The following is a 26,059-nucleotide window of genomic DNA, read 5'->3' on the forward strand; positions in this document are numbered from 1 at the left end:
GGCAGCGGGGCCTGGCGCGGAGAGCTCGAGACGGGACGTCCGCCGCCGGCCCGCCTTCCGACCCTGGGCGAGTCGCTTAACCTCGCTGCGCCTCAGTTTCCTCATCTGGCACGGGGGGCGGCGGGGGGGGAGGGAGATGCCTCCTCTCCCTCCCTCAGCCCGGGAAACCCCACGTGCTCCCGATCGGATTCTCGGGCGCCTGCCCCAGAGCTCAGCACAGTGCTTGGCACGTCGTAAGCACTTAATACATCCCATAAGCTAACTCCGGGTGGGCGACCCAGAAACGCACAGTGGCCGGGACTCTTTCGGGGTAGAGTCTTCGCCGGCAGTGGTTCTACAATACAATAGGGGCCAAACCTGGGAGACAGGGAGGTCAGGCGGGCACGCAGGCGCCGTAAGCATCAGTCTCAAAAGCAGCAGTTGCCCATAGAAAGCGGGCTAACCCCAAAGAACATCGGTACTCATCTGTGACTGATCTTTTTCCCTCCGACCTGAGAGATCCCCACGCTCGGGGGACAACGGGGGAACGGTTCCCGGGTCGGAACCGTCCGGCGGCTAATCTAATAGGGAAAGCGAAATCCGCAAAACGCGGCGGCGGCTAGTCGGTCGCGTCGGTTGCTCCACCGCCGGGCTCAGGGAGCGCTCGACGGAGATGGGATTTCGGGCTCGACCCCAGGCCGGCTTTCCGGTTCGGCCTCTCGCCGGCTCGTCTTTGTGACCGCCGGGGAGCTCCGAACGGGGAACCGGGATTCGGACGTGAGACCGAACTGCGGCCTGGAGGGCGCGAAAGCGGCCGGCTCCGGCAACCCCAATTCCTCCGGCTGCTCGCCGTCGCCGGGCCCCTGGAAGGGCCATCTTTAGGGACCAGACCGAAGGGCCTCCGGCTCTGGCGGTGGAGAAGGAAGAGGAGGGAAGGGCGGGGAGACGGGGCAGGAAGAAGAGATGGGCAGAGTCGCCCATTGGGCCCAGCTGCCCGTCGGGTAGGAATGGGGCCAGCGGGAAGAGGCGGATGGACGGGGGGAGGGCCCCTGGAGTGGGATAACGGATTCCCTTCTCCCTCCGCCACGCTCCCCCGGCCCTAACGGGCCCGGGGGAGATGGGCCCTGGGGTTGCCGAGCGGCCAGGAGAGCGCGGACCGGCCCGGCCGCCGAGCTCGACTGCGCCGATCCTAGCCTGACCCTGAGCCCCTCTGAGAAAGGAAAAGGCTGGTCCGTACATCCCGTTTTCTGCTTCATTCTGTCCTTTTATTGCCCGATTATCCGTTACACTCTCCATCGCTTTACAGAACCGTCGCCGTTATTGTCACGCTATTGTAAACCACATCAGCAAGTTAATACACAAAGCTCTGCGTTTCAAAAAACTAGACGCTTTAGTAACAATATTACAAAGATTTGTAGCTTCAAAAATAACTGAAAACGAAAAAAAAAAATAAACTTTTAAAGAATTAGCATCATAAAATTAATTTATTCCAAGTAAAAATACAAAATAATATTAATGACATTGACCAGATATGAAAGTCCCTCCCAGACACAACTCGAGTAATGATCGAGAAAGCGCTCTTTAAAGAAAATACGAAAAGAAATGAAAAATATGTAAATATGTTTAATTTTTTTCTTAGCAAAAAATCTCTCTAAAAATAACAATGAAAATTTGTCTCAGTACAAAGGCTACATCCCTATTGAAAAATACCAGCATGAAGAAAGGTGCATATTTGACAGTAGAAAAATGCTTTCAGTGAATCACAATGTCTAAAGTTTGCAAGGAAAATAAATCTGCAATAAAGATTTATGCCTTTTTTTCTTTGCTTTTTCTAGTTTTATACAAACAGTACAAACAGTATTGCACATAACAACAAAGAGTCGAGGTTAGGTTATCGCCTTCGGGGGGGGAAAAAAAATATCGACCAGTTCAAGTGTCAAGGCCACAGTCGGGGCCCCTGGGCCCCAAGGCCCCAGCCAAGCTTTAGTACCTACCACCTTTTTAGGTTACAAGGAAAAAAACCAAAAACCAAAAATAAAACAGAACAAAACGAAAAAAAAATCACTGGCTCAGAGGACCTTCTCCCAAAAAGAACCCGGAGCGCCCGGGCGGCTCCGTTACCGAACCGAAGGGGGACGTGTTCACCATTTCATCAACTAAAAAAAGTTATTCGTAAAAAATACAAACAGAAGAACTCTTTCATAATTCTGGTCAGTCGTGCAGAATCAACGCTTGATTATAAATATACAAATTAAGGGGGGAAAAAAACTCTGTTTTCGCCGCCTGTCCACCGCTTTCAGCACCTGATGGAGTTGAGTTTTTAACAAACCGTTCTTCACGACGGGGCTGTTGCTTCGCTGTAACTCGACTTTTCTGCTCCTTATCTTCCGGCTTCTTGGTTTCTGGGGTACCCGCAAGAGGGGTGTTTCTTTAAAAAGATTTGCTTCTTTCACTTAGGTAGATTTCTGTAGGTTTGCTAGGATTCAATATTACAGTTACAAAGCTCTAGCTTCGTCATCTTCAAAAACGCAAATAAGCATGAAAAAAATAAAGTTACCCATCTGTTAAATCATTTTCTGGCAGAATTAAATTAATATATATATTTTCTGAATAAACTTACTTAGAAAATATCATTTTCTTTCCTATATTTCAAAATTGAGGTATTGCAAAAGATCACGTCAGTCAGAAAGCATGCCTTTTCCCTTAAAAAAAAAAAACTTCATCAGCCACTATTGAAAACCGTCTAGATACAAAAAGTAGTAGTAGTAGTAATAATAGTAGTAGTAGTTGTAGTAGTAGTAATAGTGCATAACAAAATGTCTCAGACAGATGAAAACCAAACCCATGGATGGAGAAACCAACCTCAACCCTGGGCCGAGGAAAGCAGCCTCCTCGGCCCTCGGCCCGTGGTAATCTCCAAAGGGGGAACTCGAAGAACCATTCGAGACCAGTTAAAAACAAAAAAAAAGCCATCTTTTTCCTTGGAGAAAACACACGCTTTTAGAGCCAATCATCGCCACCCAACACAGGATAAAAAAAAAAAAAAACAAAAAACTGACTAACTTAAGACCGCACAAGGATATCACCGCACACGACGCACACGACCACCGAAATCGCTCCCGTAGTATCGTACCCAGTCAGACGGTACCCAGAACTGCGAACCACGGGTGGAAGGGGAGACCCCCGCGGTGGGCATCTCCTCTCCATCCTTCGCGAGCCCACCGGTCTGTCGCAAACACCCTCTGCCTGCAGCCCCGCGAGGCAGCCGAAAGAGAAAGAGCGTCCACTGCGTTAGCGGGTCTTCCTATTCAAGCTTCGCAGGATACGGTCAAGGACATCGAGGGGTGACTCTGTGATCCAGAAAGACGACTTCTTCACGGATACCTTCCTCGGGGTATACACGTTTCGCTACCATCTTCTTTCCGCGACTCTCCTAAAATGTGCCCGGGTCCCTCGGCCTGTCCGTTTTTGTCTCTCCGTGGTAACAGACGAGTGGCGTGGATAAGCTAAAGCCGGCTCTTGGCTTTTCGGAACAAGGTGGGACGTGCTACGTTAAAGGGTGGAAGCGATGTGGAGATTTCGTTGTTTTTAACCGAGAGCTCTCTCGGTGGCGTTTACAGACCACTTTATGAACGGTCAAATTTCGGACTGTGCGACACGGAGGGGGTTGACAGTTCATTTTGATCACAGTACAAGACATAATCACTTGACTCCATAAAATAAATTGCACGATATAGAACAGCACCGCAAAGTACTTCATCTACCATTCACACAGATTGGTGTTTTAAGAAAATCCTACGTCTAGTTTTTTCGGTTGGTTGTAGTATTGGTGGGGCCGGTTCGGATTCCAGAAGCTCGGCTTCCTTCCCGCGGGGAACTGATTTTTTATTTTTTTCCACACCCCCGCTCCCCCAGAACGAAACGGATCGGAGGAGTTTTCCGTAGTCTCCGTCGACTCTCTGTCGGGGCATCTTGGGGGAGGGCTGGGGGACGTTACACTTAGACGTTAGATAGAAAATTTATTGCATGCAGCAGTCTGGTTAAGTAAACATGCAGTCAAGAATCCTGACCCCTTCCTCAGAAGCTTTCCCATCCCCCAGGCGCCTCTCTCCCCTCGGCAGCCGTGATCGGGTCCAAATCGCACGTCTATTTTTTTTTTTCCCGCTGATACCCTAGCCTGAATAGAGTATTATGGTATTAACGATACCATTTTAATAGCAGCAAAACCTATTGCAGCATACATTTACATAACACTAAAAAGTTCTAACCCCTCCCCCCCCCAAAAAAAATAAAAACACACAACAGAAACCCTCAGCAACACAAAAACGAGGTGGAAAAAAAAACCCCAAAAACCAAAAAAAAAACAAAAAACCCAAAACAATCCAGCTTATGAGGTATCGTCCTTACGAGTCCAAATGGAAAACGACTAAATAAGGTGTCTTTCCTTGTGGGTTATTCCTACACTTAAATGAGCCAAATTAATGGCTGCTGAAGGTCTAGGATATTTTTGCTACATCTGCCACCTACTCAGGAGTAATAATTACCTTTGGTAAGTCATCTTCTAGGGGCCACTCTCTGAAAATAAGTGCATGCTCCAGTTTAAAAAGAATCGGAATAAAAAGGAATCATCACACAGAGATGGAGCCGACGGAGCGGGTGAGCACGGCCGTCTCTACATCCTGTCACGAGCGCCGAGTCTCGGGGGAGAAATTAAGGTACCAAAGCAGACGACGTGGAAATCAAAGTGCAAATCGGAACGGTGACTCTGCAGGTTGGCATTCTACGGGACGCTAGGTTCGGTAAATGAGACTGGAAAAGAATACATCACGTAAGAACAAAGACCCTTTTCTTCCTCGACGGAGAGAGCGAATGCACAGATTTCCGGAATCCCGGGAGCCCTGGGGGCAGCGGTGCCCGCCCTTTCCCTCTTTCTCCACCACCTCCTCCTCCTCCTCTTCCTCCTTCCTCCTCTTCCTCCTCCGTTCTCAGCTCCGGTCCAAGCCAGCGGGGCCGCGCGCGCTCAGCTCCAGCGGAAGGGGACGTGGCGTGGGCGGTCGCCTCCCTCCTTCACCAGTGGTTTGTGGAACTCCCGCCCGGCCCGCGAGTGGATGCTAGCCCAGCAGTATTCACAGTAATACTGCAGACAGGTCACGTTGGCACAGAAGAACGGAGCAAACTTCCCGCCACAGCGCGTGCCCTGGCATTCGTCACACAACTGGTCATCCAGCACGTATGGCTTCACTTCCACCTGGGCCAGAGAGGAGAGAGAGAGAGAGAAACGACTCGTGGGACTCCCAGCCCTGGGCGGGCAGCTGGCCCGGGAGCGGCCCCGCTCCCCGAAATGGGTGAACCGGAGACTCTACGAGCAGACCGGGACCCCGAGGCGGCCAGCACGGCTGGAGACGAGGTGCCTCGTCGCCTGCTCGGAGGTGGCGGCACAGACCCAAACGGCGGGCACGGCCCTGGTCTTCACTGCCCGGCAGGAGCGCGAGCTGAAGTAGCGTGGCTCAGTGGCAAGAGCTCGGGCTTGGGAGTCCGACGTCGTGGGTTCTAATCCCGGCTCCCCCATGTCCGTTGGGTGACCCTGGGCAAGTCACTTCACTTCTCTGAGCCTCGGTTACCTCATCTGAAAAACGGGGATTAAGACCGTGAGCTCCACGTGGGACAATGTGATCACCTTGGATCCTCCCCGGCTCTTAGAACGGTGCTTCGCACATAGTAAGTGCTTAACTAATGCCATCATTATCATTATTATCTGTGGGGCAGCGGGCTCCCGGGGCAGGGCAGCTCTGAGAAAGTCACCCCCGTGACTCAGTAGAGCCCCGGCAGGGAATGAGCCAACAGGGCTTGCTCCCGGGCAGCTCTCAAAACTTAGGGTGAGGCGATTAAGCTAGCGAGCAATCTGGTCCGTTCAGGAGCCCCGCAAAACAACGAGGCCTAGTGGATAAAGCACGGGCTTGGGACCTGGATTCTAATCCTAACTCCGCCGCTTAGCTGCTGCGTGACCCTGGGCTGGTCACTTCACTTCTCTGGGACTCAGTAAAATGGGGATCAAGGCTGCAAGCCCCACATGGGTCTCCCTCCTGATTAGCTTCGATCTACCCCAGCGCTTAGAACAACGTCTGCCGGGGCTTAACAGATACCATCATTCATTCATTCAAAGCAATCGTACCATAATTTCTTGAGCGATTAGTGCGCTGTGCATAGTACAGCGCTCCAAAAATACCGTCACTTGATTGATTCACTGCTCAAACAGGCCTTAATCACAGATTGGTCCCTAATTCAACCATCAACTAGAAAGTGGAGGTAGAGGCCCAGCTGTAGGGTAGGAACTCGGGGGCTGAGGGAGGCAGCGCGTGGGTCATTAAGGAGGCGGTCAAGGCCCCACAGAGATGCCCCGAGTGTGGACGGCGTCCAGCCGGAGAGGGCGGGGAGCGAGGGAGGGAGCCCCTCAAACTGGGCGGCAGCAGGGGGAGGGCCAGGAGGCAAATATGGCCGGGGCAGGGGGGCACGGAGGGAGAGACCTCAAGTGTGGAGACGGACCATAGCCTGGGAAGGAACGAGAGCAGGTCGCCAGGGCCCGTTCTGGTGCCTGTGACACAGAGGAGGGCAGCGGGGAGTCCCGCTGGCCAGATTATGTTCCTCATCGGGTGGTGGTGGAAGGGGTTCCGTTTAGGACCTGTAATTTAGTATCCTCAGACTTCCGCCGACCCCCAGTCTCATTGCGGGGGTGAGCCAAAGGAGCAGGGAAGAGGGGTATAAAAATAATAATAATAATAATGGCATTTATTAAGCGCTTACTATGTGCAAAGCACTGTTCTAAGCACTGGGGAGGTTACAAAGTGATCAGGTTGTCCCGGGGGGGCTCATGGTCTTAATCCCCATTTTACAGATGAGGTAACTGAGGCAAAGAGAGTGACTTGCCCAAAGTCACACAGCTGACAATTGGCAGGGCGAGGATTTGAACCCATGACCTCTGACTCCCAAGCCCGGGCTCTTTCCACTGAGCCGCGCTGCTTCTCGACCAGGAATCGGGAAATGGTGAGAAAAGGTGAGGGAGAGTAGTTTTTAAATTAAGAACAAGAGGAAGTCCGGTGAGCACGGAAAGGACAAGATCCAGATGGGCAAACCCAGGGAGAGTGCTGGGGGGAGTGGAGCGGGCCGGGGAACAGCCAAATGGGGGAAACGATGAAAATGGGTGCCCATCGCCCGGGGAAGCTGGCCCACGTGGAAACGGGCCAAGAGGCAACGGTCAAATGCGCAGAGGCTCCTTCGCGGATGTGAGAAACTAAGGTGAATCGGAATGCGTGGGGGACAGAGAGGGATCCTTTCATACCTGGCATCTCTAAGTCTTCAGGGAGGGAGAAAGCCAATGGGACAGCATGGGCTGGGAGCACAGATGTGAGGGACAGAGGTAGCACTCAGTACAGTGCTTTGCACACGGTAAGCCCTCGATAAATACGATTGAATGAATGAATCTCTTTATGCTTACACAACCGAAAAAAATGATCATGGTAGGACTCTACTGCAGCCAACCTAGGAATGACTGGGAAATGCCAGATGAGACTGGGGTTGTTATATATCCCCATCGGCTGATTTGCTGATGATGAGAGGTAGAGAGATTAAGGGGTACACAGGAAGACTTGTGAAACAAGTTGGGACAAGGGAAGGGACTTCACCTCGGGCCGTTCTCCTTATTATTATTATTATGGTATTTGTTAATAATAATAATAATAATGGCATTTGTTAGGCGCTTACTATGTGCAAAGCACTGTTCTAAGCACTGGGGGGATACAAGATGATCAAGTTGTCCCATGTAGGGCTCACAGTCTTAATCCCCATTTCACAGATGAGGTAACAGGCTCAGAGAAGTTAAGTGACTTGCCCAAGGTCACACAGCAGACATGTGGCAGAGCCGGCATTTGAACCCATGACCTCTGACTCCAAAGCCCGGGCTTTTCCCACTGAGCCATGCCGCTTCTCTGTAAAGAGCTTAACTATATTCAGGCACTGTACTAAGCGGTGGGGTGGATACAAGAAGATCAGGTGGGATGCTGTTCCTGTCCCATGTGGGGCTCACAGTCTCAATCCCTATTTTACAGATGAGGTAACTGAGGCCCAGGAAAGTGCCCAAAATCTCTAGTGGCTACCAATCAATCTGTGCATCAGGCAGAAACTCCTCACCCTGGGCTTCAAGGCTGTCCATCCCCTCGCCCCCTCCTACCTCACCTCCCTTCTCTCCTTCTCCAGCCCACCCCACACCCTCCGCTCCTCTGCTGCTAATCTCCTCACCGTGCCTCGTCCTCGCCTGTCAATCAATCAATCGTATTTATTGAGTGCTTACTGTGTGCAGAGCACTGTACTAAGCGCATGGCCTGTCCCGCCGTCGATCCCCGGCCCACATCCACCCCCTGGCCCGGAATGCCCTCCCTCCGCACATCCGCCAAGCTAGCTCTCTCCCTCCCTTCAAGGCCCTACTGAGAGCTCACCTCCTCCAGGAGGCCTTCCCAGACTGAGCCCCGTCCTTCCTCTCCCCCCGCCTCCCTCTCCATCCCCCCGTCTTACCTCCTTCCCTTCCCCACAGCACCTGTATATATGTATATATGTTTGTACATATTTATTACTCTATTTTACTTGTACATATCTATTCTATTTATTTTATTTTGTTAGTATGTTTGGTTTTGTTCTCTGTCTCCCCCTTCTAGACTGTGAGCCCACTGCTGGGTAGGGACCGTCTCTATATGTTGCCAACTTGGACTTCCCAAGCGCTTAGTCCAGTGCTCTGCACACGGTAAGCGCTCAATAAATATGATTGATTGATTGATTAAGTGACCAGCCGAAGGTCACACTGCAGACGAGTGGCGGAGCCGGGATTGGAACCCATGACCTTCTGACTCCCAGGCCCGTGCTCAACCCACTACACCAAGCTGCTTCTCATGGGATGGAAAATGGGTGGGTGGGTGGGGAGCACAGTGGTCTTTAATCAATCAATCGTATTTCTTGAGCACTTACTGTGTGCAGAGCACTGGACTAAGTGCTTAGCACTGTACTAAGCGCTTTACAGACGAGGAAACTGAGAAGCTAAGTGCCTTCCATCATTCGTTCATTGTCGTATTTATTGAGCGCTTACTGTGTGCAGAGTACTGTACTAAGCGCGTGGGAAGTCCAAGTTGGCAACATAAAGAGACGGCCCCGCCCGACAACGGGCTCACAGTCCAGAAAAGGGAGACAAGCAACAAAACAAAAGATGGGGACAGGTGTCAAATCGTCAGAACAAACAAAGCTAGATGCACATCATTAACAAAATAAATAGAATAGTAAATATGTACAAGTAAAATAAAGTAATAAATCTGTACAAACATATATACATATACGTACATATATATGATTGTGAGCCCCACGTGGGACAACCTGATCACCTTGTAAATTCCCCAGCGCTTAGAACAGTGCTTCTTTTAGACTGTGAGCCCACTGTTGGGTAGGGACTGTCTCTATATGTTGCCAACTTGTACTTCCCAAGCGCTTAGTCCAGTGCTCTGCACACAGTAAGCGCTCAATAAATACGATTGATTGATTGAAGTGACCAGCCGAAGGTCACACTGCAGATGAGTGGCGGAGCTGGGACTGGAACCCATGACCTTCTGACTCCCAGGCCCGTGCTCAACCCCCTACACCAAGCTGCTTCTCATGGGATGGGAATGGGGTGGGTGGGTGGGGAGGACAGTGGTCTTTAATCAATCAATCGTATTTATTGAGTGCATACTGTGTGCAGAGCACTGTACTAAGCACTTAGCACTGTACTAAGCGCTTTACAGACGAGGAAACTGAGAAGCTAAGTGCCTTCCGTCACTCCTTCATTCAATCGTATTTATTGAGCGCTTACTATGTGCACAGCCCTGTACTAAGCGCTTGGGAAGTCCAAGTTGGCAACATAAAGAGACGGCCCCTGCCCGACAACGGGCTCACAGTCCAGAAAAGGGAGACAGGCAACAAAACAAAAGATGTGAACTGGTGTCAAATCATCAGAACAAACAAAGCTAGATGCACATCATTAACAAAATAAATAGAACAGTAAATATGGACAAGTAAAATAAACTAATAAATCTGTACAAACATATATACATACCTATATAAGACTGTGAGCCCCACGTGGGACAACCTGATCACCTTGTAAATTCCCCAGCACTTAGAACAGTGCTTCTTTTAGACTGTGAGCCCACTCTTGGGTAGGGACTGTCTCTATATGTTGCCAACTTGTACTTCCCATGCGCCTAGTACAGTGCTCTGCACACAGTAAGCGCTCAATAAATACGATTGATTGATTGATTGATGACCTTCTGACTCCCAGGCCCGTGCTCAACCCACTACACCAAGCTGCTTCTCATGGGACGGGAATTGGGTGGGTGGGTGCGGGGGACAGTGGTCTTTAATCAATCAATCGTATTTATTGAGCGCTTACTGTGTGCAGAGCACTGGACTAAGCGCTTAGCACTGTACTAAGTGCTTTACAGACAAGGAAACTGCGAAGCTAAGTGCCTTCCGTCATTTGTTCATTCAGTCGTATTTATTGAGCACTTACTGTGTGCACAGCCCCGTACTAAGCGCTTGGGAAGTCCAAGTTGGTAACATAAAGAGACGGCCCCTGTGTGACAAGGGGCTTACAGGCTAGAAAAGGGAGACAGGCAACAAAACAAAACGTGAGGACAAGTGTCAGAACAAACAAAGCTAGATGCACATCATTAACAAAATAGACTAGTAAATATGGACAAGTAAAATAAAGTAATAAATCTGTACAAACTATATACATACATATATAAGACTGTGAGCCTCACGTGGGACAACCTGATCACCTTGTAAATTCGCCAGCGCTTAGAACAGTGCTTCTTTTAGACTGTGAGCCCACTGTTGGGTAGGGACTGTCTCTATATGTTGCCAACTTGGACTTCCCAAGCGCTTAGTCCAGTGCTCTGCACACAGTAAGCGCTCAATAAATACGATTGATTGCTTGATTGATTGATGACCTTCTGACTCCCAGGCCCGTGCTCAACCCCCTACACCAAGCTGCTTCTCATGGGACGGGAATGGGTTGGGTGGGTGGGGGGGGACAGTGGTCTTTAATCAATCAATCGTATTTATTGAGCGCTTACTGTGTGCAGAGCACTGGACTAAGCGCTTAGCACTGTACTAAGTGCTTTACAGACAAGGAAACTGCGAAGCTAAGTGCCTTCCGTCATATGTTCATTCAGTCGTATTTATTGAGCACTTACTGTGTGCAGAGCCCTGTACTAAGCGCTTGGGAAGTCCAAGTTGGCAACATAAAGAGACGGCCCCTGCCCGACAACGGGCTCACAGGCTAGAAAAGGGAGACAGGCAACAAAACAAAACGTGAGGAGAAGTGTCAGAACAAACAAAGCTAGATGCACATCATTAACAAAATAAATAGACTAGTAAATATGGACAAGTAAAATAAAGTAATAAATCTGTACAAACTATATACATACATATATAAGACTGTGAGCCCCACGTGGGACAACCTGATCACCTTGTAAATTCCCCAGCGCTTAGAACAGTGCTTCTTTTAGACTGTGAACCCACTGTTGGGTAGGGACTGTCTCTATATGTTGCCAACTTGGACTTCCCAAGCGCTTAGTCCAGTGCTCTGCACACAGTAAGCGCTCAATAAATACGATTGATTGCTTGATTGATTGATGACCTTCTGACTCCCAGGCCCGTGCTCAACCCCCTACACCAAGCTGCTTCTCATGGGACGGGAATGGGTTGGGTGGGTGGGGGGGGACAGTGGTCTTTAATCAATCAATCGTATTTATTGAGCGCTTACTGTGTGCAGAGCACTGGACTAAGCGCTTAGCACTGTACTAAGTGCTTTACAGACAAGGAAACTGCGAAGCTAAGTGCCTTCCGTCATATGTTCATTCAGTCGTATTTATTGAGCACTTACTGTGTGCAGAGCCCTGTACTAAGCGCTTGGGAAGTCCAAGTTGGCAACATAAAGAGACGGCCCCTGCCCGACAACGGGCTCACAGGCTAGAAAAGGGAGACAGGCAACAAAACAAAACGTGAGGAGAAGTGTCAGAACAAACAAAGCTAGATGCACATCATTAACAAAATAAATAGACTAGTAAATATGGACAAGTAAAATAAAGTAATAAATCTGTACAAACTATATACATACATATATAAGACTGTGAGCCCCACGTGGGACAACCTGATCACCTTGTAAATTCCCCAGCGCTTAGAGCAGTGCTTCTTTTAGACTGTGAACCCACTGTTGGGTAGGGACTGTCTCTATATGTTGCCAACTTGGACTTCCCAAGCGCTTAGTCCAGTGCTCTGCACACAGTAAGCGCTCAATAAATACGATTGATTGATTGAAGTGACCAGCCGAAGGTCACACTGCAGACAAGTGGCTGAGCCGGGATTGGAACCCATAACCTTCTGACTCCCAGACCCGTGCTCAACCCACCTACACCAAGCTGCTTCTCATGGGATCGGAATTGGGTGGGTGGGTGGGGAGGACAGTGGTCTTTAAGCCCTATTTTACAGACGAGGAAACTGAGAAGCTCAGTGCCTTCCGTCATTCGTTCATTCAGTCGTATTTATTGAGCGCTTACTGTGTGCAGAGCCACGGACTAAGCGCTTGGGAAGTCCAAGTCGGCAACATAAAGAGACGGCTCCTGTCCGACAACGGGCTCACAGTACAGAAAAGGGAGACAGGCAACAAAACAAAAGATGTGGACTGGTGTCAGATCATCAGAACAAACAAAGCTAGATGCACATCATTAACAAAATAAATAGAATAGTAAATATGGACAAGTAAAATAAAGTAATAAATCTGTACAAACATATATACATATACATACCTATATAAGACTGTGAGCCCCACGTGGGACAACCTGATCACCTTGTAAATTCCCCAGCACTTAGAACAGTGCTTCTTTTAGACTGTGAGCCCACTGTTGGGTAGCGACCGTCTCTATATGTTGCCAACTTGTACTTCCCAAGCGCTTAGTACAGTGCTCTGCACACAGTAAGTGCTCAATAAATATGATTGATTGATTGATTGATGACCTTCTGACTCCCAGGCCCATGCTCAACCCACTACACCAAGCTGCTCCTCATGGGATAGGAATTGGGTGGGTGGGTGGGTGGGGAGGAGAGTGGTCTTTAATCAATCAATTGTATTTATTGAGCGCTTACTGTGTGCAGAGCGCCGTACTAAGTGCTTAGCACTGTACTAAGCGCTTTACAGACAAGGAAACTGAGAAGCTCAGTGCCCTCCATCATTGGTTCATTCAGTCGTATTTATTAAGCGCTTACTGTGTGCACAGCCCCGGACTAAGCGCTTGGGAAGTACAAGTTGGCAACATAAAGAGACGGCCCCTGCCCGACAACAGGCTCACAGTCCAGAAAAGGGAGACAGGCAACAAAACAAAAGATGTGGACTGGTGTCAAATCGTCAGAACAAACAAAGCTAGATGCACATCATTAACAAAATAAATAGAATAGTAAATATGGACAAGTAAAATAAAGTAATAAATCTGTACAAACATATACACATATACATACATATATAAGACTGTGAGCCCCACGTGGGACAACCTGATCACCTTGTAAATTCCCCAGCGCTTAGAACAGTGCTTCTTTTAGACTGTGAGCCCACTGTTGGGTAGGGACTGTCTCTATATGTTGCCAACTTGTACTTCCCAAGCGCTTAGTACAGTGCTCTGCACACAGTAAGCGCTCAATAAATACGATTGATTGATTGATGACCTTCTGACTCCCAGGCCCGTGCTCAACCCACTACACCAAGCTGCTCCTCATGGGATGGGAATTGGGTGGGTGGGTGGGGAGGAGAGTGGTCTTTAATCAATCAATTGTATTTATTAAGCACTTACTGTGTGCAGAGCGCCGTACTAAGTGCTTAGCACTGTAGTAAGCGCTTTATAGACAAGGAAACTGAGAAGCTAAGTGCCCTCCATCATTGGTTCATTCAGTCGTATTTACTGAGCGCTTACTGTGTGCAGAGCCCCGGACTAAGCGCTTGGGAAGTACAAGTTGGCAACATAAAGAGACGGCCCCTGCCTGACAACAGGCTCACAGACCAGAAAAGGGAGACAGGCAACAAAACAAAAGATGTGGACTGGTGTCAAATCGTCAGAACAAACAAAGCTAGATGCACATCATTAACAAAATAAATAGAACAGTAAATATGGGCAAGTAAAATAAAGTAATAAATCTGTACAAACATATATACATATACATACCTATATAAGACTGTGAGCCCCACGTGGGACAACCTGATCACCTTGTAAATTCGCCAGCGCTTAGAACAGTGCTTCTTTTAGACTGTGAGCCCACTGTTGGGTAGGGACTGTCTCTATATGTTGCCAACTTGGACTTCCCAAGCGCTTAGTACAGTGCTCTGCACACAGTAAGCGCTCAATAAATACGATTGATTGCTTGATTGATTGATGACCTTCTGACTCCCAGGCCCGTGCTCAACCCCCTACACCAAGCTGCTTCTCATGGGATGGGAACTGGGTGGGTGGGTGGGGAGGACAGTGGTCTTTAATCAATCAATCATATTTATTGAGCGCTTATTGTGTGCAGAGCACTGGACTAAGCGCTTAGCACTGTACTAAGCGCTTTTCACACAACAAAACTGAGAAGCTAAGTGCCTTCCGTCATTCGTTCATTCAGTCGTATTTATTGAGCACTTACTGTGTGTAGAGTCCTGTACTAAGCACTTGGGAAGTCCAAGTTGGTAACATAAAGAGACGGCCCCTGTGTGACAAGGGGCTCACAGGCTAGAAAAGGGAGACAGGCAACAAAACAAAACGTGTGGACAAGTGTCAGAACAAACAAAGCTAGATGCACATTATTAACAAAATAAATAGAATAGTAAATATGGACAAGTAAAATAAAGTAATAAATCTGTACAAACTATATACATATGCATACATATATATGACTGTGAGCCCCACGTGGGACAACCTGATCACCTTGTAAATTCCCCAGCGCTTAGAACAGTGCTTCTTTTAGACTGTGAGCCCACTGTTGGGTAGGGACTGTCTCTATATGTTGCCAACTTGGACTTCCCAAGCGCTTAGTACAGTGCTCTGCACACAGTAAGCGCTCAATAAATACGATTGATTGATTGAAGTGACCAGCCGAAGGTCACACTGCAGACAAGTGGCTGAGGCAGGATTGGAACCCATGACCTTCTGACTCCCAGGCCCGTACTCAACCCACTACACCAAGCTGCTTCTCATGGGATGGGAATTGGGTGGGTGGGTGGGGAGGACAGTGGTCTTTAATCAATCAATCGTATTTATTGAGCGCTTACTGTGTGCAGAGCACTGTACTAAGTGCTTAGCACTGTACTAAGCGCTTTACAGACGAGGAAATTGAGAAGCTAAGTGCCTTCCATCATTCATTCATTCATTTGTATTTATTGAGCGCTTACTGTGTGCAGAGCCCCGTACTAAGCGCTTGGGAAGTCCAAGTTGACAACATAAAGAGATGGTCCCTGCCCGACAACGGGCTCACAGTCTAGAAAAGGGAGACAGGCAACCAAACAAAATGTGTGGACAGGTGTCAAATCGTCAGAACAAACAAAGCTTCAAACAAAACAATCAATCAATCGTATTTACTGAGCACTTACTGTGTGCAGAGCACTGTACTAAGCGCTTAGGAAGTACAAGTTGGCAACATATAGAGACAGTCCCTACCCAACAGTGGGCTCACAGTCTAAAAGACTGCACATCATTAACAAAATAAATAGAATAGTAAATATGGACAAGTAAAATAAAGTAATAAATCTGTACAAACATATATACATATACATACATATATAAGACTGTGAGCCCCACGTGGGACAACCTGATCACCTTGTAAATTCCCCAGCGCTTAGAACAGTGCTTCTTTTAGACTGTGAGCCCACTCTTGGGTAGGGACTGTCTCTATATGTTCCCAACTTGGACTTCCCAAGTGCTTAGCACAGTGCTCTGCACACAGCAAGCGCTCAATAAATCCGATTGATTGATTGATTGATTGACTGATTGAAGTGACCAGCCGAAGGTCACACTGCAGACGAGTGGCGGAGCTGGGACTGGAACCCATGACCTTCTGACTCCCAGGCCCGTGCTCAACCCCCTACATCAAGCTGCTTCTCATGGGATGGGAATTGGGTGGGTGGGTGGGGAGGACAGTGGTCTTTAATCAATCGGATTTATTGAGCGCTTACTGTGTGCAGAGCACTGTACTAAGCGCTTAGCACTGTACTAAGCGCTTCACAGACGAGGAAACTAAGAAGCTAAGTGCCTTCCATCATTCATTCATTCAGTCGTATTTATTGAGTGCTCAACTGTGTGCAGAGCCCCGGACTAAGCGCTTGGGAAGTACAAGTCGGCAACATAAAGAGACGGCCCCTGCCCGACAACGGGCTCACAGTCCAGAAAAGGCAGACAGGCAACCAAATGTGTGGACAGGTGTCAAATCGTCAGAAAAACAAAGCTAGATGCACATCATTAACAAAATAAATAGAATAGTAAATATGGACAAGTAAAATAAAGTAATAAATCCGTACAAACCAATATACATATACATACATATATAAGACTGTGAGCCCCATGTGGGACAACCTGATCACCTTGTAAATTCCCCAGAGCTTAGAACAGTGCTTCTTTTAGACTGTGAGCCCACTGTTGGGTAGGGACCATCTCTATATGTTCCCAACTTGGACTTCCCAAGCGCTTAGTACAGTGCTCTGCACACAGCAAGCGCTCAATAAATCCGATTGATTGATTGATTGATTGAAGTGACCAGCCGAAGGTCACACTGCAGATGAGTGGCGGAGCTGGGACTGGAATCCATGACCTTCTGACTCCCAGGCCCGTGCTCAACCCCCTACACCAAGCTGCTTCTCATGGGATGGGAATTGGGTGGGTGGGTGGGGAGGACAGTGGTCTTTAATCGATCAATCGTATTTATTGAGCGCTTACTGTGTGCAGAGCACTGTACTAAGCGCTTTACAGACAAGGAAACTGAGAAGCTAAGTGCCTTCCCTCATTCGTTCATTCAGTCGTATTTATTGAGCACTTACTGTGTGCAGAGCCCTGTACTAAGCGCTTGGGAAGTCCAAGTTGGCAACATAAAGAGACGGCCCCTGCGTGACAAGGGGCTCACAGGCTAGAATAGGGAGACAGGCAACAAAACAAAACGTGTGGACAAGTGTCAGAACAAACAAAGCTAGATGCACATCATTAACAAAATAAATAGAATAGTAAACATGGACAAGTAAAATAAAGTAATAAATCTGTGCAAACATATATACATATACATACATATATATGACTGTGAGCCCCACGTGGGACAACCTGATCACCTTGTAAATTCCCCAGCACTTAGAACAGTGCTTCTTTTAGACTGTGAGCCCACTGTTGGGTAGGGACTGTCTCTATATGTTGCCAACTTGTACTTCCCAAGTGCTTAGTCCAGTGCTCTGCACACAGTAAGCGCTCAATAAATACGATTGATCGATTGAAGTGACCAGCCGAAGGTCACACTGCAGACGAGTGGTGGAGCCGAGGTTGGAACCCATAATCTTCTGACTCCCAGGCCCGTGCTCAACCCACTACACCAAGCTGCTTCTCATGGGATAGGAACTGGGTGGGTGGGTGGGGAGGCCAGAGGTCTTTAAGCCCCACTTTACAGACGAGGAAACTGAGAAGCTCAGTGCCTTCCATCATTCGTTCATTCAGTCGTATTTATTGAGCACTTACTGTGTGCAGAGCCCTGTACTAAGCGCTTAGGAAGTACAAGTCGGCAATATAAAGAGACGGCCCCTGCCCGACAGCAGGCTCACAGTCTAGAAAAGGGAGACAGGGAACCAGACAAAACGTGTGGACAGGTGTCAAATCTTCAGAACAAACAAAGCTTCAAACAAAGCAATAAATCAATCAATCGTATTTACTGAGCACTTACTGTGTGCAGAGCACTGTACTAAGCGCTTGGAAAGTACAAGTTCGCAACATATAGAGACAGCCCCTACCCAACAGTGGGCTCACAGTCTAAAAGACTGCACAACATTAACAAAATAGAATAGTAAATATGGACAAGTAAAGTAATAAATCTGTACAAATACATATACATACATATATAAGACTGTGAGCCCCACGTGGGACAACCTGATCACCTTGTAAATTCCCCAGCGCTTAGAGCAGTGCTTCTTTTAGGCTGTGAGCCCACTGTTGGGTAGGGACCGTCTCTATATGTTGCCAACTTGGACTTCCCAAGCGCTTAGTCCAGTGCTCTGCACACAGTAAGCGCTCAATAAATACGATTGATTGATTGAAGTGACCAGCCGAAGGTCACACTGCAGATGAGTGGCGGAGCTGGGACTGGAACCCATGACCTTCTGACTCCCAGGCCCGTGCTCAACCCCCTACACCAAGCTGCTTCTCATGGGATGGGAATGGGGTGGGTGGGTGGGGAGGACAGTGGTCTTTAATCAATCAATCGTATTTATTGAGTGCTTACTGTGTGCAGAGCACTGTACTAAGCGCTTAGCACTGTACTAGGCGCTTTACAGACGAGGAAACTGAGAAGCTAAGTGCCTTCCGTCATTCGTTCAATCGTATTTATTGAGCGCTTATTGTGTGCAGAGCCCCGGACTAAGCGCTTGGGAAGTCCAAGTTGGCAACATAAAGAGACGGCCCCTGCCCGACAACGGGCTCACAGTCCAGAAAAGGGAGACAGGCAACAAAACAAAAGATGTGGACTGGTGTCAAATCATCAGAACAAACAAAGCTAGATGCACATCATTAACAAAATAAATAGAGTAGTAAATATGGACAAGTAAAATAAAGTAATAAATCTGTACAAACATATATACATATACATACATATATAAGACTGTGAGCCCCACGTGGGACAACCTGATCACCTTGTAAATTCCCCAGCGCTTAGAGCAGTGCTTCTTTTAGACTGTGAGCCCACTCTTGGGTAGGGACTGTCTCTATATGTTCCCAACTTGGACTTCCCAAGCGCTTAGTCCAGTGCTCTGCACACAGTAAGCGCTCAGTAAATACGACTGATTGATTGATTGATTGATTGAAGTGACCAGCCGAAGGTCACACTGCAGACGAGTGGCGGAGCCGGGATTGGAACCCATGACCTTCTGACTCCCAGGCCCGTGCTCAACCCCCTACACCGAGCTGCTTCGAATGGGATGGAAATTGGGTGGGGAGGACAGTGGTCTTTAATCAATCAATCGTATTTATTGAGCGCTTACTGTGTGCGGAGCACTGTACTAAGCGTTTAGCACTGTACTAAGCGCTTTACAGACAAGGAAACTGAGAAGCTAAGTGCCTTCCGTCATTCGTTCATGCAGTCGTATTTATTGAGCGCTTACTGTGTGCAGAGCCCCGGACTAAGCGCTTGGGAAGTCCAAGTCGGCAACATAAAGAGACGGCCCCGCCCGACAACGGGCTCACAGTCCAGAAAAGGGAGACAGGCAACAAAACAAAAGATGGGGACAGGTGTCAAATCGTCAGAACAAACAAAGCTAGATGCACATCATTAACAAAATAAATAGAATAGTAAATATGAACAAGTAAAATAAAGTAATAAATCTGTACAAACATATATACATATACATACATATATAAGACTGTCAGCCCCACGTGGGACAACCTGATCACCCTGTATCGTCCCCACAGCGCTTAGAACAAGGCTTCGCACAGAGTAAGCGCTTAACAAATGCCATCATTGTGGTTGTATCTACCCCAGCACTTAGAATAGTGCTTGACACATAGTAAGTGCTTAACAAATACCACTAGTATAGGAAATGCTTAATAAATACCATCCCTGAGGGACAGGGACCATGTCCGGTTATCACCTGTGTATTTTTTCCCAGCACTGAGTACAGTGCTCTGCACACAGTAAGCACTTAATAAATACTATAACTACTACTACTCCTCCCCATAGGGGGCTATGAGAGGTGGACGGGCCCAGCAGGCCCAGCGACAGTGGATGGCAAAGGGAAAGACCTCAGTGGCTACCAAAGCACTGCCCTCTAAGTCCAGGCACTAGGACTCTGTTGTGGTCGCTTCGCCCGTAAGTGGGCCCTGCTGGTAAAAACAAAAAAACTTCGCGTATCCTTTGCCATGTGCAGCAGTCCTGCCCGTCTATTCACTCGTCACACCCTGTGCCCAAGCAGAGTACCATAACTACAATTTGTGTGTTTGTGAAGGGGTGGGTCTGGGACTGAAGCTCACCCGTTGCTCCAGATGGGAGACTCCATTTTGGGAACGGCTAGTGAAGGATAAACTACGGTGGTGATAAAGAAAATAGGAAAGTCAACCAGGAATGTCACAGCTGTCAAGGTCAGTGCTCAGGCCACGGTTTGGCTACAGTGCCGGAGGACCATGGCAGCTTTCAAAGGGCAAAACTCAGAGGCATCACATGACACACTCTAAGATGTGAACGAGCGCCAGGCCGCAGGGGAAAAAGATAGCTTCCGGCCGGAAAGTGTCAAGGGATCAAAAATAGCCGCAGGCCCCTGTCTCAATGTCATCTCTTCACCTCAGTGTCATCCTCGGTCTCCCAAGAAGTCCTAATCTCCTCGCCCCACTCTGCACATCACCAAATCGAGTCCCATGGAAGTTTAAAGAGTCCAGATGGAAGGGAGGGAGAAAGGAAGAATGGAGCTTACGTCACCAGCAATTTGGGGGTCTGCGAAAAGTGATCAGCCCCCATTCCAAGACCCACTGGAATGAACTTAGTTTATCAGTCCTCAAACGTGGGGCTTCCCTGGCTAAATTCACACAAAGACAGAATACAAATAGAAAATCTGCCCTCAGAGAACTACCAGTTCAAGGGTGGGCTCAGGGTAGGCCCACGGGCAATAAACATCCCAATGCCCGGAGATGGCAATGATAAGAATGATCTGAGGGAGAGGGAGTGGGCCAATGACTTTATTAGTGAGTTGGAGGATGGTCAGACTAAAGAAGCAGCATGGCCTGGGAGTCAGAAGGACCTGGGTTCTAATCTCTGCTCCACCACTTGTCTGCTCTGTGGCCTTGGGCAAATCCCTTCACTTTTCTGTGCCACAGTTCCCTCCTCTGTAAAATGAGAATTAAGACTGTGAGCCCTATGGGTGACAGGGTGCCCAAACTTGTACTTCCCAAGCGCTTAGTACATGGCTCTGCACACAGTAAGCGCTCAATAAATACGACTGAATGAATGAATGAATGAACCTGATGATCTTGTATCTACCCCAGCATAGAGTGTTTGGCACATAGTAAGCACTGAACAAGTACAATTAAAAAAACAAATGGGGGAAAGCTTCCTGGAGGAGGTGGCTTCACACTAGTTACTGGAGAGGTGATCCAAGCTTGGCCTCAAGGGTCTTGGGGCCTTATTTCATTCAGTTGTATTTATTGAGCGCTTACTGTGTGCAGAGCACTGTACTACGCACTTGGAAAGTACAATTTGGCAACAAGTTCGGCAATTTGGCAGGCAGGTTGCAACCCATATGTGCGGGTGCTCTGGAAATTACAGCCTGGCAATTTCCAAGTGCCCAGAGTGGTCTGCCCACAGCTGGACCCCCATAAATGCTGCTGACCCTAACATCCATTCCCTCTCTCACAGACCCAGGAAGGAGACAAAAGTAAGTCTGGGAGCAGGGGATAAAAACATGACAGAAGATCGCGGGTTCTAATCCTGGCTCCGCCATTTGTCTGCTGTGTGGCCTTGGGCAAAGTCACTTCACATCTCTGTGCCTCAGTTACTTTACCTGTAAAATGGAGATAAGGACTCCAAGCCCTACGCGGGACACGTTCCGTGTCCAACCCGATTTGCTTGTATCCATCCCAGAAGATTGTCCATCTAGGGGGAAATACTAATTTCCAGCCTCATTCCTAACACCATTCACCAGCACTGGGAGATGGAGGAAAATCAGATTCGCTATCTACTGTGCTGCCCTGAAAGCTCTGCGTGACCCCAACTGTCCCGCTGAAAAGCTGATAAAATGGGATGTAGATGTTAAGAATTAGAAAACTGCTTGAGGTTTTCTTTAACCCACACTTGGCATCTTAATACAAATACTCTCAGAACAAGTCCTCTGGCTGTACCTAAGATGACCTGGGTTCTAATCCCGGCTCCAAAGCTTTTCTTATGTATAACCCTGGGCACATCACTTCTCTGGGCCTCAGTTCCCTCGTCTGTAAAATGGGGATTAAGACTGTGTGCTCCATGTAGGACATGGACTGTGTCCAACTTGTTTAGGTTGCATTTAGCCTAGCGCTCACTACAAATACCTTAAAAAAAAATCTTCAGGGCTGCAAACTCGTAGGATTCAACCTCTCTTTGGTCCTGCATTTTGAAGATCAAACTGAGTTCGCTCTGAGAACGTGAAAAAAGCTCTCTGGTCTCAAATGGTGACTTGTACTACTGCTGAAATTAGCATCAGTACAACTGCCCACCATTGCATATTTTCCCCAGATTATTTCAGTCGTATCTCTTTTCAAACTCCAATGACTCAATCATTACGGGAAGCAGTGATAACAGTCAGACAGACTTCATACAGCATTCTGGTCAGGCTAAAAGTTTTCAATTCATTGCAGAAGGCAGATGATCCAAAGTATTTTTCCAGAATGAGAAAGGCTTGGAATGGGAAAAGCCATGCCCCATCTACAAAAACCACGTCAGTAACAGCTCAAGAGGCTGTTACTGAGGTGCTGCGAAATTGCTCCAGGAATTTTAAATTCATCACAAAGAGCATTCACCTTCCACACACTGAACTGCTGTTAACGAGGCTCTCTGCCAGGGCTCGGCTGCTCTGATTGCTGATGGGCACGTCAGCTTTCTTTCCCAAAGGGCAAAATGCCATCAGGCCAGTCACGCGATGGCTGGAGCAATTTGTGACCGAGTGCCAACCTCAGCCGGTGCGGAGACCGTCAGCAAGGGCACCGCAAGGGTAACTGGGGAGGCATTCTTCTTCCACAACCTGAACGTGTTTCACCAAGAAGCAGTGTGGCCTAGTGGTAGAGCATAGGCCTGGAAGTCGGAAGGATCTGGGTTCTAATTCTGGCTCCACCATGTGTCTGCTGTGTGACCTTGGGCAAGTCACTCCACTTTTCTGTGCCTCAGTTACTTTATCTGTCAAATGGGGATTAAGACGGTGAGCCTCAATGGGAACAGGGACTGTGTCCAAACTGATTTGCTTGTATTCACCCCGGCACTCAGAACAGTGCCTGACACATATTAAGCCCTTAAATATCTTTCTCTCTCTCTATCTCTCTCTCTCTCCCCCTCAGGAGTCCTGCTTTGGGCATATATCTGTAATTTATTATCTATTTATTTATATTAATGCCTATCTTCCCCTCTAGACTGTGACCTCGTTGTGGGCAGGGAATGTGCTTGATGTTATATTTTGCTCTCCCAAGCGCTTAGCATGGTGCTTTGCACATAGCAAGCACTTAATATATATGATTGATAATAATACTACTAATAATAATGAGGGACTATCTACAGACCCAGAGGCCAGCAAGGAGAATGATACATGTGTGAGATGCTTTAGACAAGAGAGGGAGCTGGAAAGGAAGGAGAGCCAGGAATTAGGAAGCATGAGATAGAATCACCAGGACTTGCAGGGGGGCTGGATGTGGGGTGAACGGGAGTCAATGAGGGTGACAAGAATATGAGTGAGAAGGACCAGGAGAAGATGGGGTCACAGAAGCATAAACTGCTCTGAGGAGCTTTGCGGGCACGGAGAGAGGAATGGAAGACAGGATCCCCCACTGGTGTTTTGGACCTTCCTGTTGGTTCAAGTCTCTGGCTTTGGTGTGTTTCCGGAAGACTGATGTCAGCTGGAAAATGGCATGCTGGGATGGGTTGGAGAGAGGAAAAAAATGCCAACAGCACCCCTTCACAATCCCCGTCTGACTCCAGCTGAGGAGTAGTACCCTAAAAAGCACCCCAAAACCAGCTACGGAAAGGAGGCTTGTCGGGGGTGGTTCCCTTTTTGGTCTGGGTTGGGGTCTCAGTTGTCAGACCCCCCCCCGCCACTTCCCCAGGGGGAGGGAGAGCTCTTGGTGACAGAGAGACTGGGAAGAGGGAAGGCTTGAGGGGTAAGACAGTGAGCACAACTTCTAATAATAATAAGGCACTTACATAGTAAGCACTTACTATGTGCAAAGCACTGTTCAAAGCGTTGAGGCAAAGAGATCCTGAAAGCAGTGAGAAATGTGGGGTGGGAGAAGAGGTAATAGGTCAAGCATGGAGCTACAGATTTGGGCAATGCCTACACAGGGAAACTGTGAGAGAGCGAGAGAGAAAGAGAGAGCGTGCGCACATGGGAGAAAGAGAACGAAAGAGAGACAGAGAGCGCAAAGGAAAAGAAGCAGAGAGCCAGGGTTGGGCAGCAGAGGAAGGACAGGACAGCAAGGATCATCTGAGAGTGTGCATGAAAGAGAAGGAAAGAGAGAAAGAGCGAGAGAGACAGCAAAAGAAAAGAAGCAGAGAGCCAGGGCTGTGCAGCAGAGGAAAGACAGGAGAAGAGAGCAAGTATCACCTGGCTCCCACTGTCACCCCAACAGGTTCTCTTTCGTTTAGCACGAAGAAACCCCAGAGGAGCCATCTTGGCCAATCCATCAACCAACTGGATCAACTGAGCGGCTAGCGAGGGCCAGGCGCTGTACTAAACACCTGGGAGAGTACAACAGCTGCAAGACAGAGGGATGGCTCCTTCCTGCCTCTCCTTTCTGTCTACCAATCCTGCTCTTGAGACTATTTCCCACAGGACCACCCACCCCTCCACAACCCTGCCGCGCCCCATGGCCATCTCCTCTCTCTCCCTCCCCAATCCCCCAACCAGCTAGTGCTGCCAGAGCCAAGAGTTGGCCTCCTCACCCCCACCGCTTCGGCCCACTTCAGATCCCACACTCCGTCGTCCCCGTGGATTTTAGCGGAAACCATTTTGTAAGCACGAAGCCACTGCCTAGGAGGAAAGGACATCCCGAGCGAACGAATGAGGACCCAGAAATAGTTTGGCTGGCTTATCGCCATGACTCACTCCCATCGCTCCCTGCCAGGGACTAGAACATTCGGTCAACGACGGTGTTACCCTCCGCTGGAACTTACCCGTTTATCAATGTCATTGTGTTGGAGTTGCACAAAGCGAGCACTAATAGCAGCAATGTAGCTCTGCTGATTGGAGAAAGCCACTCTGCCAGCGCCTTTGGGATACTTCAGCTCGGGGTCAGTATCGATGCCGGCATAGCAGACTCCTCCGTATAAACGGTCCATGATCATCGCCAACTCGACTGTAAGACAAAACCCCCAGTGGTGTAAAAACAGTGCCCAGGAGGGAGAGGAGTTACCAGTTACCAAGGAAAAAGCAACCACGAGACACTACTGAAGAACAGAATGGTTCGGTTAAAATCGTGACAAATCTCCTGGCAGACAGAGAATGTGGATCTGCCTCGTGAGAGATGAAAGCTGTTCCTTCATTTTAAAATCCCCGGGAAGGAATAAAGCACTAGGAAGGCTGGAGGACCATTTTCAGAGGCCAGAAATGGGGAATTCTGCAGCCTGGCTTGGATGGCTCTCATCCAGATGCCCTCAGGGAGCTCCTGGCAATGGGCAACCCTTCCAAACATCTGGCCAAGCCCGCTGTGGGTCAATGGGCAACGGTCAACCTCTCTTTCGGGCAAACCCCCACCCTCCTCCAATGGGATGCCGGTCGCTTCGTCAAACTAAACCAATTTACCCAAATGAATTTAACCAATTAAACCAAATTAACCCTCAGGGATAGCCATGCCAACCAGTCCCCACTTTCCAACTGGATTTTCAAATGATTTAGATTACTTGAGAACGTGACCGTAGTAACACAATAGTGAGGTGAATACAGTAAACCTTGTTGATTCAGACTAAAATACAGTCTGGCGTTTGACTGGATTTGCTTTTTGGTGTGTTTTAACCATTTCCAACTGTTTCGTTAAAGCTAACTAAGGAATCTGGATAGTCTCCCCCGCCCCCTTCCCCAATGTGTTTA

General features: G+C 48.4%; 1 protein-coding gene across 2 annotated transcripts in view; it reads right to left on the reverse strand.

The window, feature by feature from the left end:
* Positions 1-1,222: 1,222 nt before the first annotated feature.
* The window catches only part of CPEB3 (cytoplasmic polyadenylation element binding protein 3), a 180,052-nt gene continuing 155,215 nt past the window's right edge, over positions 1,223-26,059 (reverse strand). For both annotated transcript variants that reach the window (XM_038764075.1, XM_038764074.1), the window contains 2 exons: positions 25,147-25,328; positions 1,223-5,227 (listed from right to left, as the gene is read on the reverse strand). In XM_038764075.1, coding sequence (XP_038620003.1) covers positions 5,000-5,227; positions 25,147-25,328 — 410 coding nt within the window. In that variant the 3' untranslated portion in view covers positions 1,223-4,999. The remainder of the gene's footprint in view (positions 5,228-25,146; positions 25,329-26,059) is intronic.

This window comes from Tachyglossus aculeatus, chromosome 22 (genome assembly GCF_015852505.1).
Source record: "Tachyglossus aculeatus isolate mTacAcu1 chromosome 22, mTacAcu1.pri, whole genome shotgun sequence".
NCBI lineage: Eukaryota > Metazoa > Chordata > Mammalia > Monotremata > Tachyglossidae > Tachyglossus > Tachyglossus aculeatus.